This window comes from Uloborus diversus, chromosome 1 (genome assembly GCF_026930045.1).
Source record: "Uloborus diversus isolate 005 chromosome 1, Udiv.v.3.1, whole genome shotgun sequence".
Classification (NCBI taxonomy): Eukaryota; Metazoa; Arthropoda; class Arachnida; order Araneae; family Uloboridae; genus Uloborus; species Uloborus diversus.
This window is the reverse complement of record NC_072731.1, coordinates 234872262-234890552: the sequence shown is the minus strand read 5'-3', so window position 1 is coordinate 234890552 and position 18291 is coordinate 234872262. Positions and strand designations below refer to the sequence as shown.

General features: G+C 31.2%; 1 protein-coding gene across 1 annotated transcript in view; it reads left to right on the top strand.

The window, feature by feature from the left end:
* Nucleotides 1–18291, top strand: part of LOC129219362 (nephrin-like) — an 80020-nt gene that overhangs the window by 41301 nt on the left and 20428 nt on the right. Inside the window, exons 5-6 of the mRNA XM_054853739.1 lie at nt 8928–9224; nt 13695–13985. Of these exons, the coding sequence (XP_054709714.1) occupies nt 8928–9224; nt 13695–13985 (588 nt within the window). The remainder of the gene's footprint in view (nt 1–8927; nt 9225–13694; nt 13986–18291) is intronic.

The window sequence follows — 18291 nt, the reverse complement described above, 5'->3', positions numbered from 1 at the left end:
TGTGAGTTTAGAGAAAAAAAACTTAACCCCATGTCAATTTAAGTCTAATGGCAGGATAAAGGTTTTTAAATTGTTACTTACCAGTTTTGACCTATGGCACGGAGCAGAATCATCGTTAAAAATGACGTTTGGAGCTGAAGTAAAGTGATCCCAGAAGCAATTTCTCCTCCAAAGTGCCAATATACACTTTAGCGTTTACTGTTCCTTGCACAAAGTGAAGCCCACCAACTCCTTGATCAGAAATACATCCCCAAATCATCTGGGATACGGGATGCTTGACTGTGTGTTGAATCCAGTCGGTATGATATTCCTCTCCTTTGCGGCGTGGGTGATGCAATTTTTTTATCACCACTGTATAATGTTTTAAAATCGAAAAAATTCCATTAGCAATATAAAAATTTTAAACTAAATAAAAAAGGTGAATTTTTGTCTCACTGTATCCGAAGTACGGGGTACCATTTGGTTTAACCGGTTGGCTGGGACTCTGAAGACAGCTCTGGTTTTTTAATCCAGACCAGAAGCTGGGTGCAGCACCCCCGAAGTAATGATTCAGTTTTAAGGACTTTGTACCACGATATGTGTAGCGTACCCCAATCATCATTAACGAACATGGAGGATCTTCGACCGGCTGGGATCAAACTCGAAACCCTTGGGTTACGAGTATGACTACGTCCTCCTACTTTCGAAAGCTATATCACTGCTTTCGTCACTTGCCCCAAAAAGGCTGACTTAGAGGAAATTTTCCGATGTAAATCGCTTTATGTCTCATAGCATACTAAAACTATTATTTTGAGAACAGTATTTCAACAATCAGTTTAACATTGATCAAAGGAGAAATCAAAAGTTTATTTTCTAAGTTTGCGATCTTTTTTTTCTTTAAATTGAGTAAATATATAAGAAAGAACGTAGTGAATAACAGGATTACAGTAACCAAAACTTTCAATACATTGCATAATACCCGCATGAATTTTAAAGACTCTTATTAGATTCGAAAAATGATGCCTTAATTATCAGTATCATAAGGTAGTAAAAATAAATGAAGAATTTTAATTTTAACATTATCATCGAGTCATATTTAGACAAGAACGACATTGGCAAATTTGGCAAAATAATTGGCAAATTTGTGTTTTTTTTAAGGTTGTTTTTCTTACTTTACTGTTCAGCACAAAGGTATTTATTTATCTTAAGAACGACATACTTTAAATTTTCCCACCCACTATCGTAGAAACATTCACATACTTTTTAAAGTCAATGGCAATCACAATAAAGTATTCTAAAAAAATGTATAATTGAATATGAAATGCGCTCTGCATAAATATGAAAAAAATCATTAGAATTATGTAAATAATGCGTCAATATCTGCAACACAAAATAATCAAATGAATCTTTTTCAAAACAGAAAGCAATATTGAAAAAAAAGTCAGTTTTGAATGAAATATTTTCTTCTTGTTTACGTTCCTTGGCGACATAAGTTTCATCTCTCCCAATCAATTAAAACAAATTTTTAGCTTTATTCTTACAAAGTTTCGTGAATTTAGTAGCTGCATTCTATTAAAATTATTGAAATGATGACAAAAAACTTAGTGATCAGAATTTCTTTTATGCAAAATGTAAAAAAAAAATATCTGAAATGTTATGGTTCTGTAAATATTTCTTTTATTGGAAAAATGCATTTTGCGAGAAAGAACGAACCATTGATGTCTTGAAAAAGAAAACAAAATTTCCTACCTGTTTTTACGTTGTAAATTATATCCATTATAGATTATTGAAGTTCAAAGATTTTCATTTCTCTGTTATTCTTCATTACAGTGTAATATTACAAACATGACTTTATATTTGAATTATTAATTTAACTATAAAAAGGAGTTTTACTAAATCCAGACTGAACTCTCTTGTCAGTAGCATTAGTGAAAAAAATGACAAAGAACTCGAAACTTAATTTGAAATTGGCGATGGCGTTGACTAGTGCTGAGAGCCCTAAACAGCCAAATAAGGATTTTTTGAGTCGGCGGGTTTCTAGCACGTCAACGTTCATTTAAGGTAACCACTTCTGAGCCGTCCCCTACCAATCAGGTCACAACCTCCCAGCATAGGGTAGAGTGAGACATCACACGGACCACAGTGAGCCTTCATAGAAATACAAATAAAAATGTGACGACCAGGAACAGGCTGGTCCTAGTAAATTTATTAGTCCCCAATGAAGATCAATGGCCCTCTTAATGCTATTTACCCCCTTGCTTCTTACCACATGTTCCGATAAGCTGTTCTAAGTGTCCGCAACCCTACTAAAGTAGTAGTTTTTCGTTATTTCCAGGTTAGCCTGAGGTTTGAATAGCTTAAAACAATGACCCCTCGTCCTGGTTTCGGTGCAAAAATTTAGTCCATTAACATCATTCATTTTGATAAATTTAAACAACTGAATCACATCCCCTCTGATCCTCCTTTGCGAACGAGAACATTTGCCAATGCGGCATAGAGAGATAACATATAGGGTTGAGTAAAGCATAACATGTTTAATGTTCAAAATCAGAAGAAAATTCTAATTAAAAAAAAATTCAAGTTTCATCACCCACCTAAATAAAAATTTAAGTTTCGAACCACCAAAAAGATTGATTTCGTTGTCTAGAACTGTAGCACTATTTGAAAACTATATTTTGTATATATTACATACCCCCCGAGTTATATCACTTTTCAAGTTCAATAATTCTTTAGATCCTTTTGTTCAAGAGACAAATTAAATTCTGAGCTAAAAAATAAAATTGTTACGATAAAAACAGGTCTATGAGATGAAAGTCTTTTGTTGCTAGGTCACGACTTTCACTCTCGAATGTTTTTCTATTCGCAAGGGAAACAATCCCTATTTCCAATAATTTACGTTGCAAACCCATTCGAAACGTAAAATATTCTGACAGTTCTCGACCATTAACATTTTATTTTCTCCCAGGCGTATTTGTTCTTTGATACAAAGTTTATTAAAATAAAAATCCACAGTTGATGCTATTTTGGTTTTTATCTCGGTAATCTTGGATAACAGAAAGCTGTCGGAAAACGTACACTGGTTATTTTCGCCATTTGGAAAAATTATTCATGATGGCTTTGAGGGTAAAATATCAGTGTTTATCGCGTTCGAAATTTGCAATGTACATCACAAGAAAAGAAAAAAAAGGATAACGTAACGCAAATCAGATGTTTCTAGTTTTTTTTTTTTTTTTTTTTTGAAAATTTTATGACAAAGATAATAAACCTACAATTTTTATTTTTTTCGTCGATTTTAAGTAAAAGTTTTCAATAACTTTCATAAAATAAATTATTAATGGTTCTCATTATTTTTGTTGTGCATCGCATCCCCCCCCCCCAACAAAAAAATGTTTTTAGAATTACAATTTCAGTTTTGGTGTCAATGCAAAGCTAAATGAATATACAGCACTGTAGCTGGAGATTCTTAAAGAGCAATTTATGCGGAAATACTTCTTTTTTTTGTGTGTAATACATCACATCAAATATATAGTATATCAAGCAGCAAATCTTAACCGCAAGAAAATCTTTTCGTTGAATAATACACAACAGGAAGCAAAACTTGCTTAATTTTTTAAAGTTCTTTTCTGATAGAATATAAACTGTGAATTTAAAAAAAAAATCAATTCTTTGAAGTTACAAAAGAAAATTGGTTATATAGGACATAAAAATAGGAGAAAACCTTTAAAGACTGTATAAAACTTATTCTTTAAGCACTCCCAATAAAAAATATTGACTTTATTATTTTCTTATACGCTACTGCAACAATATTTACAACAATGATTTTTAACACGAGCAGGTATCATAAAGTACTTAAAGATGTAACTATTTTAGGGTTTGTGCAGCATTTTTTGGTAATTTTGTGCAAATTAGAAAAATTAGCTTCTGAAGTACTAATTCAGATGTCTAGCAGAATTAAAATCAATCAATCCGGAATTAAAACAACAAAACATTTTTTGCTTCAGAAAAGTTTAAAAATCTCAATGTCCTCAACCTTTTTAAAAATTTCAATGCAGCTACAGGTTTTTTTTCCTTAAGAAATATAGTACAGTTCCTTATAAAATCCGAAACGCATCTATCTATTTCTTTATTATTGACAAAATAGACATTGATTGCTGGTTAAAAAAGTTAAAATAACTAAAAACAATATTTTTTCTCTTGCGATAGAATAATATAAAATAAGTAAAAAAAAAGTAGTTTCAAAAGATTTTGTTTCGATTCTAATGATAATTTGAATCATGTTGGATAAGTTTCTTAAATAAAGTTGAAATACCGTTATTTTTCTTTGCCGATTTAAGGATGTCCGGAACACAAAAATCGTCAAACTTTGCAGTTTTTTTTTTAAAAATCATTTCAAAAACTTTTCCGTGTTTTTCTGCTAAAAAGGACGTTTGAATCTAGCTACTATCTTAATTAGATCGAAAGATATAATTACTTTTGTTGCATGCATTTAACTAATATTTAACTTAAAAACTTTAAACGCATTTTTCTCCATGATGCAATGTTTCCCAATTTTTTGCATTCAAACTCTTATAAGTAAAGAACTGATAAAAATTAAGTAATGGAATTTGGAGCATATCTTTATCAAACAGTTTACTTTAACTTTTATTCAGCAAATTTGAAAAAAAAAAAAGCGTTTACTGCAAAAAATATGATTTTTTTTAACGATCTTCGAATTTTTGGGATTTTGTCTTCAAATATTTTATTTTTTTATCGAATTAATATTGTTTTAATCGCCGACTAAATATTAAAGCTTAGATATTTGTGTGTGTGTTTGTGTGTGTGTGTGTGTGTTTTTTTTTTTTTTTTTTTTTTTTTTTTTTTTTGCAAAAAATTGAAAATTGACCAAAAATATTTTGAGTTATAACGATTTAAAGCAACCCCATTAAAAATAAATAAATTTCAATTATTTTGTTTTTTTTAAATTATGTTATGATTTGAATTTTTTATTGGTTAAATAAATGCAAGAAAAAAAATCGAAGCTCTAATTTTTTTTTTTAAATGTATTCCGGGAAACCTTAAACTACCAAGAAACATTTATCTGTGAGCTAAACATCGTAGGAGGTTGGATAATTTTTGTTTGGGCAGTTTTTATTAGGAAAATTTAAAGCGGTTCGATCGATCAAAGAAATTTCAAAAACATTCTTCCTTGATAAAAAGTATAAATAATATATACCATTTTTATTTCATTCTTGTCGACTAGATGGTGTGGCTGTAAGGCGTTGGCCTTCTGCGCCGTGGTATCGGGTACTGACACGTGGCGGCCAGTTGGTGAATTAGAAAAAAAAGAAGGAAAAATTTCATTTAAGAATGACATTTTTCTTTCTCTTTTTATTATCGAAGTTATTACTATTAATATTTCGCAATGAACGACACAGGAAATAGTTTTTTGTGTTTTAAATTATTGTTATCATTTTTTAACTAAAGCTATTCTCTGCCGTGGGTAGATAAACGCCGGTATCTGCAGAAAAGAGTCTTCGAGATATTTTAAGAAACGCATTTTGTATTCAATACTCAAAACTCCCTATTAACCGCAAGCGGATCATCCGTGGAGCAGATTATCCGCGAGTCATTTAACATTCAGAAACATATCTTTTCGCAGTAAAAAGAAAAACCAATCTGTGTTTCTTTTGACGAAAAATTGCAAATAAAGTTGTTTTTGTTTTTTATTTATTCTGCTTCCTTCATCGTACATACACTTGATCTTCATTGGTATTAAATTTTGTTTTACAAAAATACAAAACATCTTTACTGTACTGTACCTATTTTCACTAATTAAAGAAAGTATTATGCATCAATACAGCTAAGTTTTTGAGGAAGGAACATTTTTACCTTACTTATCCCTCATTTTAGCCTTTTTGCTGTTTATCCGCCATTTTTGTTATCCGCGACACGTGTGCCACCCAATTCCGCGGAAAATCAGGAGTTGGCTGTACTAACAATGTTGGAAATATACGTTTTTTTTTTGCACTTTTTTTCAGCCTGCACCAAATTTTTAAGCTTGTACAGTAAGGCTAACGCACAATAGATGACAAGTGCAAAAAAGAAATGATCAATGAGAAATGTGCAGTTGCTGCCTCTTACCTTCCCACGACACTGTTAAAAACTCAGTGTATTCAGCTTCAAATTGATGTCTGCTACTGCATGCTAGCATATGATTGTCTGCTACAGTGAAAATATTTTTTTTTTTAAGTAATGCAGTATTGTTATTTTTAAAAGTAATTTTAGATAAGGTCACAATTTTAAGTGACGTTGATATAACATACAATCACACATAAATGCAAAGTCGGCAAGTTTCTGTGTTTTTAAAATTTACTTTCAGCAAAAAAAAAAAAAAAATAAATAAATAAATAAACTAATGCGTGAAATAACCAAAGAGAAAAGACTAATACAATCTAAATTAGTATCTACGGATATAAACTCAAATCTCAGTTTGCACAAAAGGGCTTAATGATATTGAAAGACTATAATTTTCTAATTAATATTCTTCTTATGCTGTTAAAGTAATTGCAGTACCATTTGCACATTATACTTATCGTGTCAATTGCATTACACTCAACCATATTAATTGCATCTGTAGCATGCAAGTGGCATTTTTTACCAAAGAACTTCGTGTGCTCTTATGCGCACTTCACACGATACTCTTATTAGGTAAAGCCATGTATTATAGGTGAAATATAAGTATAACAACCGATAAATACAGTAACTGAACATTGGGTTATTTTAAATTAGTTTAAAATCTGGCTAGATAAGGTAAATAATTAACGGTCACTTTTCTAGCCATTTTTCAGTTTTTTCATCATTCTTGCTTTAAAAAAGAAACATTTATGGATTCAAAAACTATAAAAAATTAAGTTTGTAATGGTCTCTAACGTATCAATCTGTTTAACCGTAGTTTTTATTTATTTTTTTTTCATATTTGCCCTTTATTCCAGGAATTTATATATTTGACTTTTAATGTTCATATATTTGGATATAAGGAGCCATTAAGAATCATTGCATAAAAGTACCTTTAAAAAAAGATTAAAAATAATGATTTGTACGTCCTGCTGGAGTGATCGTACTGTCACATTCGCAACATGTAAAAACATATTATTTTTGATGAAAAAAACACATGTTTAATGAAATAACTAATTATTTTTATACATAAATAAAATATTAGCATTATTTTATTTTATCATTTAGATTACTAGACTGCATTAAATTTCGTAATCGCCATTTTATTTCATGTCCCACATCGTTATTTCTTATTTTTTTTGTAAATGCATCATTTTTTTTTTCCTGATTAGAACAAATTTTCGGAAATAAAAAAAAAGTTCATCTTGCAGATATTAAAAAACGTATTATGACTCCTCAAAATTTAAAATATGAAGAAAAAAAAGAGTCCAAATATGCTTGAATCATAGAATTCATGATTTCCTGGTTAATTAGACTTATTCAAATCTCATACAGGGTGCGCCAAAAAAACTCGGGCAAAGTTTGCATCATCGAATGGAAGTAAACTAATTTATTTTTAAAGATTGTCTTTATTTATTTTTGTCTCTCATGTAATAAGGAAATAATTTTCAAGATATATCCCAGTTTCTGTATTGCTTTTCGGTTTCCTTACAATTTTGAGCAAAATACTTGCTATTTTAAAGTTGTTTAACCAAACAGAACGACAGTTCGTTTTCTTGTTGTGCCTCGGTAAACAGTATTTGATGCAGTATTCCATTTCAAGTGGGTTGGAAATGATAGTCGACGTCCAATAAGTGTTCAAAAACGAGCATTGAACATTTCCGTTAATCGTTAGACCATCGAGAAGTGAGTTCAAGAAATCCTTCGGTTTCCACGAGAGAAGTCGTTCGTGAGACGGGATAATTTGTGACCGATGAGTGCGACTAAGGACAAAAACAGATCTCGAACAGAAGCTATACGAGTTCCAAAATGTTCAGCCTTTTTTCTGAAGAATACAAATTTGTGTGACTCCAAATACGCCAAAAACAGTTAAAGCGGGCTGCAATTCCGTGCAGGAAGAGATACTTTTCACTGATTTACCGTTCATACCTATTCAATCATTTATTACTTCATATTTGACTGACAAATGCACGATAAGCTTACCCGCTTTACCCGAATGGCTTACCCGCTTTGGGCTCCCTGGTAGAACAAATTTTATTTATTTTAAAGTTCACGATCCCTTCTAGGAATTGAAACCAAAATTGTTACGATAAAAAGCCAAAAACCAACATTTTCCATCGTTCTTCGTTAATCTACTCGCTTTGGGTCACCCTTCTTTATATGAGTTGCCACGTATGGGACAAAATAGCACCTTTATATTTGCGGAATAGCCCATATAACTCGGTATGGTTAAACAAAAGCAAACATATTCCATTAGATAGAAAGCATTCGACGGAGAGATCGAATACAGATTGTAATACTACAGTTCCTTCTTATACACGTAAATAATTTGTCACAATGCGCATCATCCCCCCCTTTTTAATGACGTTGACCTACTCACAGATAATTTATCACCGATGGGATAGACGTGTTGGTAATTCTAAGTAATTTGTTTAGCCAACAGCCAATAACATCTTTATTATAGTTATTATTACATAATTTGGAAGTTTTTCAAACAAAATGAAAAGTGGAACTGATGTTAAAAGGATAAAATAAGAAAAAAAAAATATTTCGTTGTTTAAATGCATTATTATAATAATTTTACCTCTGAAATACAGGATAAACTACAGCAATCCAAACAGTTTTTGGAAAAAAAATATATTATTCCACAAACCATTTCCTTTGCTTTAAAAATTTCCATTTTAAATTTGTCTCCATTTGATCTTGATTGACAGGTCAATTTTTAGCAACACTTATATAGATTTTTCTTTGAAAAATCAGTTCATTGTGCTTAACTTCATGCTCCTTTTTTACAGTTAAACCGGTATCGGTCGTCGTGCGAGGCAAAAGAAAACGGCTCTCGGCAGGGAAGATTGTCCAATTTGAATGCGAAGCCAGGGGATCGAGACCACCTGCAGCGATAACTTGGCGGAAAGGAAGCACACGACTAAAAAGTTCGGTGGATAAGATGGCATCACAGGGTAACGTCACAACTAGTATATTAACAATGACGCCGACTAGCGAGGACAATGGAAAATTCATTTCATGCCAGGCAGACAATTTGATGATCCCAGGGAGTGCCATAGAAGACAGCTGGAAATTAGAAGTGCACTGTAGGTAACATCATGTTTGTTCTTACAGGAATTTATGTTTTATCAAAAATATGGGATGATACCTAATAACCGTTATTTCTCAAAAGCGTCTTAGAAATAATCAATAATTAATTTACAGATTGCTACATTTAGTATCCCTTTGTCGGTATCTTCTAGTTAGTTTTGTGTTTCAAAAATAATGTAATTCTTTCATTTTAAGAGCAGTATGTGTACAAGTTGTGGCAGAAATACTCCAACATTTCAAATGCGACTAACAAAGCGGTAATAAAAGCCTTTTGAACAAAAAAAAAAGTACATCTTAAACAATATTTTTTGTCATTTATGTTACTTTTACTCTTAACCATTTTGTTTTGAAAACTAAATCGTCCAAACGCCCACTTTCGTATTCAATGCATTAACGAAACCTCTTTCTGAAGTTTTTCATTACCTTCCTGGTCAATGCCGGCAATATTGCTGCTGTAATTTCTTGGCGAGTAGCAATTATGAGCTCTTGTAATCTTCTTGCATAAAACGGGTAGATTTTCATCCTCAAATATTTCAAGAGAGAAAAATCGCTAGAAGTTCAAAAGAACATGCTGGACAGGAAATGTCCTCTCCCACTGTGAGATCATATTCCAAGGAAAAGAGACATGACAGTAGGACTATTGCGACAGTACATAATATATTAACACAAAGGTTGGAACAATGTCATTCATGACTCTGTAAGGCATCGACTCCTCAACATTCGGTCCATGAGCATTTTTCATGTGGTCTGCGAAAAGCCTAGTGAAAGTTAATCTATATCATTTTGATGGTTGTAATTATATTTGCTAAAGACAGCTTTTCGATTCATCTAATTTCACCTAGTAGTAATTGCTGTGAAAATATTATTTGTAACGTATGTTGTCCGCTTAGATTTCGGAAGGGCCCAAAGTGGTCCTCAGTAGTGAACAATTTGAGAACCACTGCTGTAAGGGACTTTTTTTCTTTTACTGAACCGTACCGGAAATCTTGTTTGTTGGCCTACTCTGGCAAATGAAAGTGTTTTTCGTCGCTCGACAGTAATGAGGATATAGTACAGGCACAGATTAACATAAATTTAATTGTATTGCAACAATTAAAGTGGCAAACCATACTCTATTAAAGGACATAACAATGACTAACACAACATTAGAGACACCACAGAAACTGAGGTGGAAAATGTCGGATTTATTCTTGCCGCAACCTGTACTAGGATAACAATTACCCATTTGAATGACACATTTGAAAATAAAAAAAAAAACTTGCGCGTATATATTTTTCTCAATTCAGAAAAATTTTAAAGATTCATAATACAGGTCATTGTTTTATAACACATTGTCCTTTAATAATTTTGCAATTTTGTGATCTAATAACGTAGATTTTACCATTTAATTATTTTACCATTACCCATTCTGCTCAATGATAAATGTTATAGTTCTTATACCGCAGCTGTTTATACATCTAACAATATTTTAAGTAGCGAAAAAACAGCTTCCATTATCAATTTTTATATTATCCTTACAGTTTTAATAAAATAATTTTAAAAAATAGTAAAATACGTACTTGCTCATGTAGCATATGTACTTGTAAGTGCAGATTGTGAATAATAAATCAAAGATATCGCCATTGGCTTTTTCTAAGTTAGGAAACGTCGTATTTATATTTTCATGTACAATACTATCCCTGTGAGTTATTCCTGAGTTATTTCACGATTAATTACAGTCAGTGATAATCATGTTGGAAATTTATCATCCATTTCCAATTTTAGTACAAAAATGGCATGGCTTGGCTAGTGCACGATTCGCATTTAGCTAAAGAATGTGCCCTGACTCTGAATGTACTGTGTTTATAATCCTCAAAGCGTTTTTGTTTTCAGTTAAAAATTAACAGCTTCACGAAGAAAGCAATTGTATTGACTAAGTAGTCTGATGGGACTGGAGGTTAAAATTTCTGTTATATTTATTATTTGCATGGTATTTTATAGAAGCTCAGCTACTGTACTTTTCAACTTTATGGTATTTTTCATATTGCAAGCAGAATTCACGCTATTTAAAAAATATAACAAAAACTGAAAACAAAAAACTGAAGAAGGGGCTTTTCCCTTTTTTCAGTTTGAAACCAAGCTTTCACTTTAAACTATATTCTTTTAATTTTTCCAGTGATTGAAGCAAGTCACCGAATGTTTGCATTCCGCTACCGTTTCAGACGAGAAAGTCTTTGCGAAATGAACAATTCAATAAATATTTAAAATTTTAACAATTGTACTCACCTAAATTCGTAAGAAAGATTTATCCCACTTATTTTCCATTATGTACCTTCTTTGAGTTCTCCTTTCAGAAGAAAACTTCATTCAGTTTTTAGGACCGAAAATTTTATAACGACTCTTTCTTTCTTTATTCAACTTTCGTTATCTGTACTCCTATTGCATTACAAAGAAGAGGCAGGTCTTGGAAGATGTACGCTGAAGATAGAGTTAAATCGGTTTTTTATGGATGAGCCCCATATCATGAACTGTAATCAACAACGAAGTACCAGGTTGTGAGGACGGCCTTCCATGATGAAGTGGGAATATACGGAAGAACTTTGACTTGTCTTAATGGACGGAAGATGTAACGATAAAGATTTGAGAAATCTCCAAAAGGAGGGAACATTTTTTTCAGAAAGTGTGGGTCATTGTTTCTCGGAAACTTTTATGAGTTTTAAATGACTATCTATAAAGGTCTAAATGCTCCTGTTTATCTCTTACTTTATGTATCTATATATTTTCATTTCAAAATGTATTACTTTTATCGAAGAAGGGGAGTCTCGAGCGGGTATTTTCTGGTAAAAATGAAAGTGGAAGACAAATATTTAAAAAAATGATTCGTGTATACTAAAATTACGGAAAGAGGGGTTTAACTGGTTTAATTTTATCCCTTATTCTTTTACTTTCTTTTTTCTATTGCTAATTAGAAAGAGTAATGCAATATAAACAGTTTTTACATAACAGTGAAATCCCGTTGCAACGAATACCAATACAGATAAATCTCCGTTTTAAAGAATAAATTTTCAGTCCCGATTTTTTATTATTACATTGCTTTAATTCTATTACAACGATATTCCTGTAACAAGGAACATATTTCGCAGTTCCTTGAAGATGTTTATAACTGGATTATCTTGTAGTGTTATGTTTACATACTGTTCCTAATAATTTTTGATTCATTTAGAGATAAATGGCTTAAATGTTTTTAATGCTCACTTTATTTAATTCACTTTTTAGATATCATGTAAAATGTGCTCTTAGTTAAACTTTTCATGTATTGAATGATGAATATCAAAAACTACTTACAAGCATAAGGTCCATTTAGTGCCGCAATACTAAACTTAAAAGCTGATCCCAACTTTACTATCATATGCTAGCATTGCTTCTGAATGGCAAGTTAGTTTTACTCCGCTAAATGCTAAAACCAAACAGTTAGCAGAATTTAACTTAATCGCATATAATATCACAGTCAGACTAGCACAAATCCAAAAACTTCAATTTTCAGGTTATTACAGCTTTATATGTAATATATTATTCCACATTGAGAAGCATGGCAGCGCAATTGTTTAAAAGAAATCCCTTGATTGTTATTTACCAATACAAAAGAGTGCGAGCCACATCCTCATGCAAAGCAGAAATAATGTGACTTACGTTAGTCTGGTTTTGGGGTACAGATATTAGGTCATATTTTTTATTTCTAGCTAAAATTTGACTCCAGAGGAGTTCCAAAAAGCTTTTTTGCCCAGAGCCTATAAATATCTTAGTAGGGCCTTTTTCCTAAAGAAAAACTTCGGAATTACTGAGGTTAACATTTAGCTGTGTACAGCGTTGCCAACGTCTTTTCAGAAATAAAAACATAGAAAGTTGATATTGTAATCTTACCAGATTCCTCATAAACCTTCACTTTTTTTTAAATGGTAAATACAACAAAAATATAAAGAGGTATAACATGAGCCACATGGTTAAGAGCTTCCCTAAAATATTTAAATGTGTTTTAACTTGTTAGCTAGTAGTGTACTAATCTTCATTTCTTGTATTTTATGTTTATTTTTTTACCTCACTATACATTCCTAGATTCATTTCGAGCAAATGTTGTTTGCAAAAATGAAAAATAGACTATAAAATATATTATAAAACATTAACTTCGAAATGATTACTTTGCGATTTTATAGTTTGTTTTTATTTTTTTGAATAAACTAATAATTGTCATAACGTTAACTGTTGCAAAATAGTTTTTTTTAGTTATTAAACTATACTATTCCATTTAACTCAATGCATAAAAACGGAAAGACATATTTCAATGAAAGTTTTTATTTAGATGATGATTTCTGATTATGATGTTAAACTCATTTCAAATCTCAACGAATCTGCTTGTTTCCAGTGCATTAAAATGAAGAAAGAATATCACGTATTTATTTAAATCTAAAACATTTTCTTCCATTTTCCAGACGTCCCACAACTGACCCTTCGCCTTGGGAGTAAGCTACGTCATTCCAATATTCTCGAAGGAAACGATGTTTATTTCGAATGTAATATCAGAGCAAATCCTTGGGTTTCGGAAACGGGATGGAGATTCGACGGACATGAATTAGTGACCAACATATCAGCAGGTGTTATAGTGAGTAATCAATCCCTAGTCCTGCAAAGAGTCCAGCGAAGCAACCGAGGTCGTTACAGCTGTACGGCCACAAACGGGGAAGGACAAGGAGAGAGTAACCATGTCTATTTGAGAGTTCAGTGTAAGTCTTTACTTGCGTATTGTTTCCCTGTATGATGGCATACTGAGGTTGTTTCCTTCAGACAAAAGTACTATACTTTTAGTCACAGAAATTGATAGAATGAGTTAAAAAAAAATAACATGTACCCAGAAAATACTTTCATTTTCCGAACAGTTGTTTTTAAGTTAATTTTTTAAAATGTCCGATTTTGAAACCTAGGCGTGGTCTTGATGCCGTCACGAATGATGGAATTCGGCGCATCTTTCTACCACGTTTCCACGTTATGATAATCATGAAGCGAATTAAATATTGCACTCTAAGCTTGCTATCAACCATATCGTTGCCAATACACGTGAGAAAAGATGCGAATTAAATATTTTGTTCTGTGAATGGCAACACTGAATGGCATTTCATCATTTGTGATGTCACACGACAGAAGCGCAAACAATGAAAGCGCACCGTTTTAAGTTTTTTTTTTAAATATTAAACGTAAACAAATTATTTAAAAAATGGTCAGATCCTATGTTTTTAAGCATGCTCTTTCAGAAAAAAATACTTTTAAAATTTTGGAAACGACCCAATTACGTGTCACTTTTCCTGTTTAGTAATATACTGAGTCTCTTGAAAGTTTGAATTATCCAAAGACATTAAAGTGGTTAAGATCAATGAAACCCTTACACATGTAATGAAATTTGTGCCCTTCTAATACAAAGAAGTGCGGAGAAAAATATTTATAAAAAAAGTGAGAGATATTATATGTAAAGAAAACATTAAAAATTCCATATTTAAGCCCGAAGAATGGTAGCAGATTCTCTACATGACCTCTTTTGCTATGAATAAGATAATAATACTATGTGTAAAATTTAGACCATGATTTAAAGAAAAGTTAATTCGGTTATAGGAGGGATGAGTGAGATTATGTACATTGCTTACAGTAAACAAAAACTTCTTGAACTATCTATTGCCACCGAACAGTAAATAAATACTGCTGGAGAAGTATACGTCAACTTGTCCATGCGTCTTTTGAGGGTCAATTTCTCTTGTTGTTTATATTCACCAAGAACATGGGCAAAAACTAAATAAGATTTGTAAGCTCTACGTTTGCCACATGCAAACTAACTACTTTCTGGAATATCTGTACGCCATTAGTCAGATATTTCACCTGGACATCAAAGAGATAGAAGAGATAGAAGAATGGAGTACTACGATGGTGGCTCAATATTGCTAAATGTTACAATGGTATAAGATTCAAATTTCAATTTGCCCCCACTGTCTTGCGTTAATTAGCACCGACTTAGTCTGCGTTATGAATTCGAAATATTAATAATATTTCCCATCTTGACCACTTAGTTGTCACAATATTTACATTTTTAATTTTGCCGTGCCACTAGTCTTAGTAGTTGCAAAGGAAAAAAAAACGAGCTTTTTTACGAAAAAAACTTGTAGACAATTTCGTTATATTTACCATATGTCAGGAATATTTTAGTGTATTAACTCGGTAGTTATTTCTGATAATAAGTGTTTTTCATTTGTTTTAGTTTAATGTGTTATTTCTTTCACTAAGGATGGAGATCTTAAAAACATACAATACATCTAAAAAAAAAAAACCCTAAATTTTAGAAATATTTATTTTCTGCTTCGTTAAAAAAACTGCAAAATATATTTTTTCTCTAATTTCAACAGTACATATTGACAGTGAATCAAGGAGCTTGATTTTTTTTTCTATTCCGTAGTTAAATCGCAATTTTTTCCCCTTTAAAATAAAGAAAGAACACGACAGTAAAGAATATTTAATAAAAAGTTTTAATGCAATGGAAAAAATATTTAAAGAAAAAAATAACGATACGCTTTTCAAATAAATCTCTTAATTAACTAGAAATATGTTTTTAATGCTGTTAATGTATGGATTAAGAAACAGAGAAAATAATTTTTTATAGTATATTTCTTTTTGCTAAGTAATGAAATAAAGTCTGATATTCTGCAGTCGCTTTTTTTTTTGACAGAAATATATTATTTTTACTGAAATATATTATTTTCAAAATGAAAAAAAAAGAAAGAAAGAAGAAAAAAAAACTAAGAAGAATTCATTTTTATGCCTTTGAGAAGTACCATTTATTACAAAAATAAATGTATAAATAAATAAGTAATTCAGTACATGAATGACTGAATTAATGCACAAGTAAGCAATACATTGATTAATGTATGAATTAGTAAATAATTAAATACATAAATAGAAAAAAGTAATAGAAAAATTGCCAGACAAAAGATTAGAGAGAGAGAGAGAGCAAGCCAATTCAAAAATTACGAGCATAAAGTGTTCCTTTTAGTTAATCCTGCAATGTATATGGAAAAACAAAATCAAAACGCAAAGGTAGAACTATTAGTATAACAATCATTTTTGTTTTGCTTGAAAAAAAGCAACATAGACTGCGGTTTGGGTGTTATTTAAGATAACACAAATTGCTAATATTGCCATCTGTTATTTGAGCAAATATCATTCTAGTTTAGAGATTTTCCCGAGAAATGATGTCTCAGGAAAAGGGTGAAAAATATTATTTAATGTTGATAAACCTTAGTATAACTTTATTCTTTAAAAAGCAAAAAAATGGTACGGTCCGTGTCATAAGTGAGAAGGTATAATGTTTAAAAAATTTGAGATTATATATTTTTTTTCAAGAGTAAAATTCAACACACGTAACTTAAAGGTTGAACCAAAATATTTTTTGAATAGTTTTTTTTAAATATTTCATTAAAACTTCTTTAACCGGTTTTTTAAATTTATGATTACTGTTCATATACTGCGTTTAGCGTAATTTTTATGGTGATAATAATAGTAATAATATTAATAATTTTAGTTCTTATTAAATGTACTCGTATTTTAAACGTTTGGCATATTTTAATTTTAGTTCATTCAGTTTAAAAAAAAAAAAAGATTAAATAAATAAATATATAAAAGTTGAAACAAGAATGAAAAACCATGCATCTAATACTCTATTTTTGTTATTTCTCTCTCATGCTTTGAGATAACTATTTTTTCTATCCGATTGAAAAAAGAACGGCCAAAATGCTTTTATATTATCTATTAATTTGTTTTCATCAAGGAGTTTAAATTTTATCTTTTGGCATGTGAGGAGGCTTCTTCTTAATATGGTTATAGCGTTTCGCGTTTCTCTTCTATAATTTTTTTTTTTTTTTTTGGAAACTTTATCGTCTTTTTCATAAGCACAATTTTATTTACTTTTGGCATTAGCGCACTATTAACATAGTTGAAATAGTTACCTAACCATTGCTAAATATTTTCAAATTTTCACAACGTTTAGCTTAAAATTAACACAAACTTCGTAAACATGTTTAAACGTCGTCTGGATATTTTGTTTGATAGGAAATACTTAATAGATTGAAAATACATCAATGAGACTATGAAACAAACAAGTTACTTAGTGTTATTTTAATAAGCAAACATGCATACGACTGAACGACAGACTCTAAAAATTGCTATTTGACAACAATTATTGAAACAACGGTAGGGAACAAAAGTCTCTCAAAAACGTACTGAAATAGTAGAATTAAAGTGATCCCTTATAAACATGACAATAAAGAAGTTAAGTTGAAAAATGATTGAACAATGTTGGAAAACAAAACGTATAAGTACACGCTCCAGTTTCTTTTCTTCAATTTTGTCTGAGATTTTTGTGTAATTCCGTTTTGGCTAACGTAACATTTCCCCCAACGAATAAATGTGGTGTCGTTAGTTTTCTATAGATTGTCCTGCTTGCTCGTTTCTACTTACTCCTTATGATTTCTGGCTTTGAAAATTCATAATGGATCAGATGTTCCAAGAAATATCCGCAACAATATCCAAAGTCAAAGGTGGCATGTTTGGGAACTAAGCGAATGTTCTCGCGCATCTAAACTGTTTGCAGAAGAAAATAGTTGTATAGAATAAAATCAAGGACGTCATCTTCATATAAAGAATAGCCAATAATAGAGTAACCGCGCCACCACATGATAATTTGATAATAGATTTGGTAATGTTTAACATGCAGGGAAATGCTTTATCATGACAAGGCTGAACTCGATCCGGTAACTTAACTGTTTTACTGGAAAGACTGTGTCAGTTCAGATAAGACCCCTAATTTCAGGGGAATGAAGAAACGAAAACAATTAAAGCTATCTACTGGAGTTTTAGGGTCAATCCACTGGTGTTAGGGTTAAAATTTATACCATCAAAATATCACCAAACAAGCAATGGCTTTGTTCAAATGTAAAAAGTTTTCAGCCGTCATACCATGACGGGGGAGATTTTCTAGCATAAAAATAATGAGCA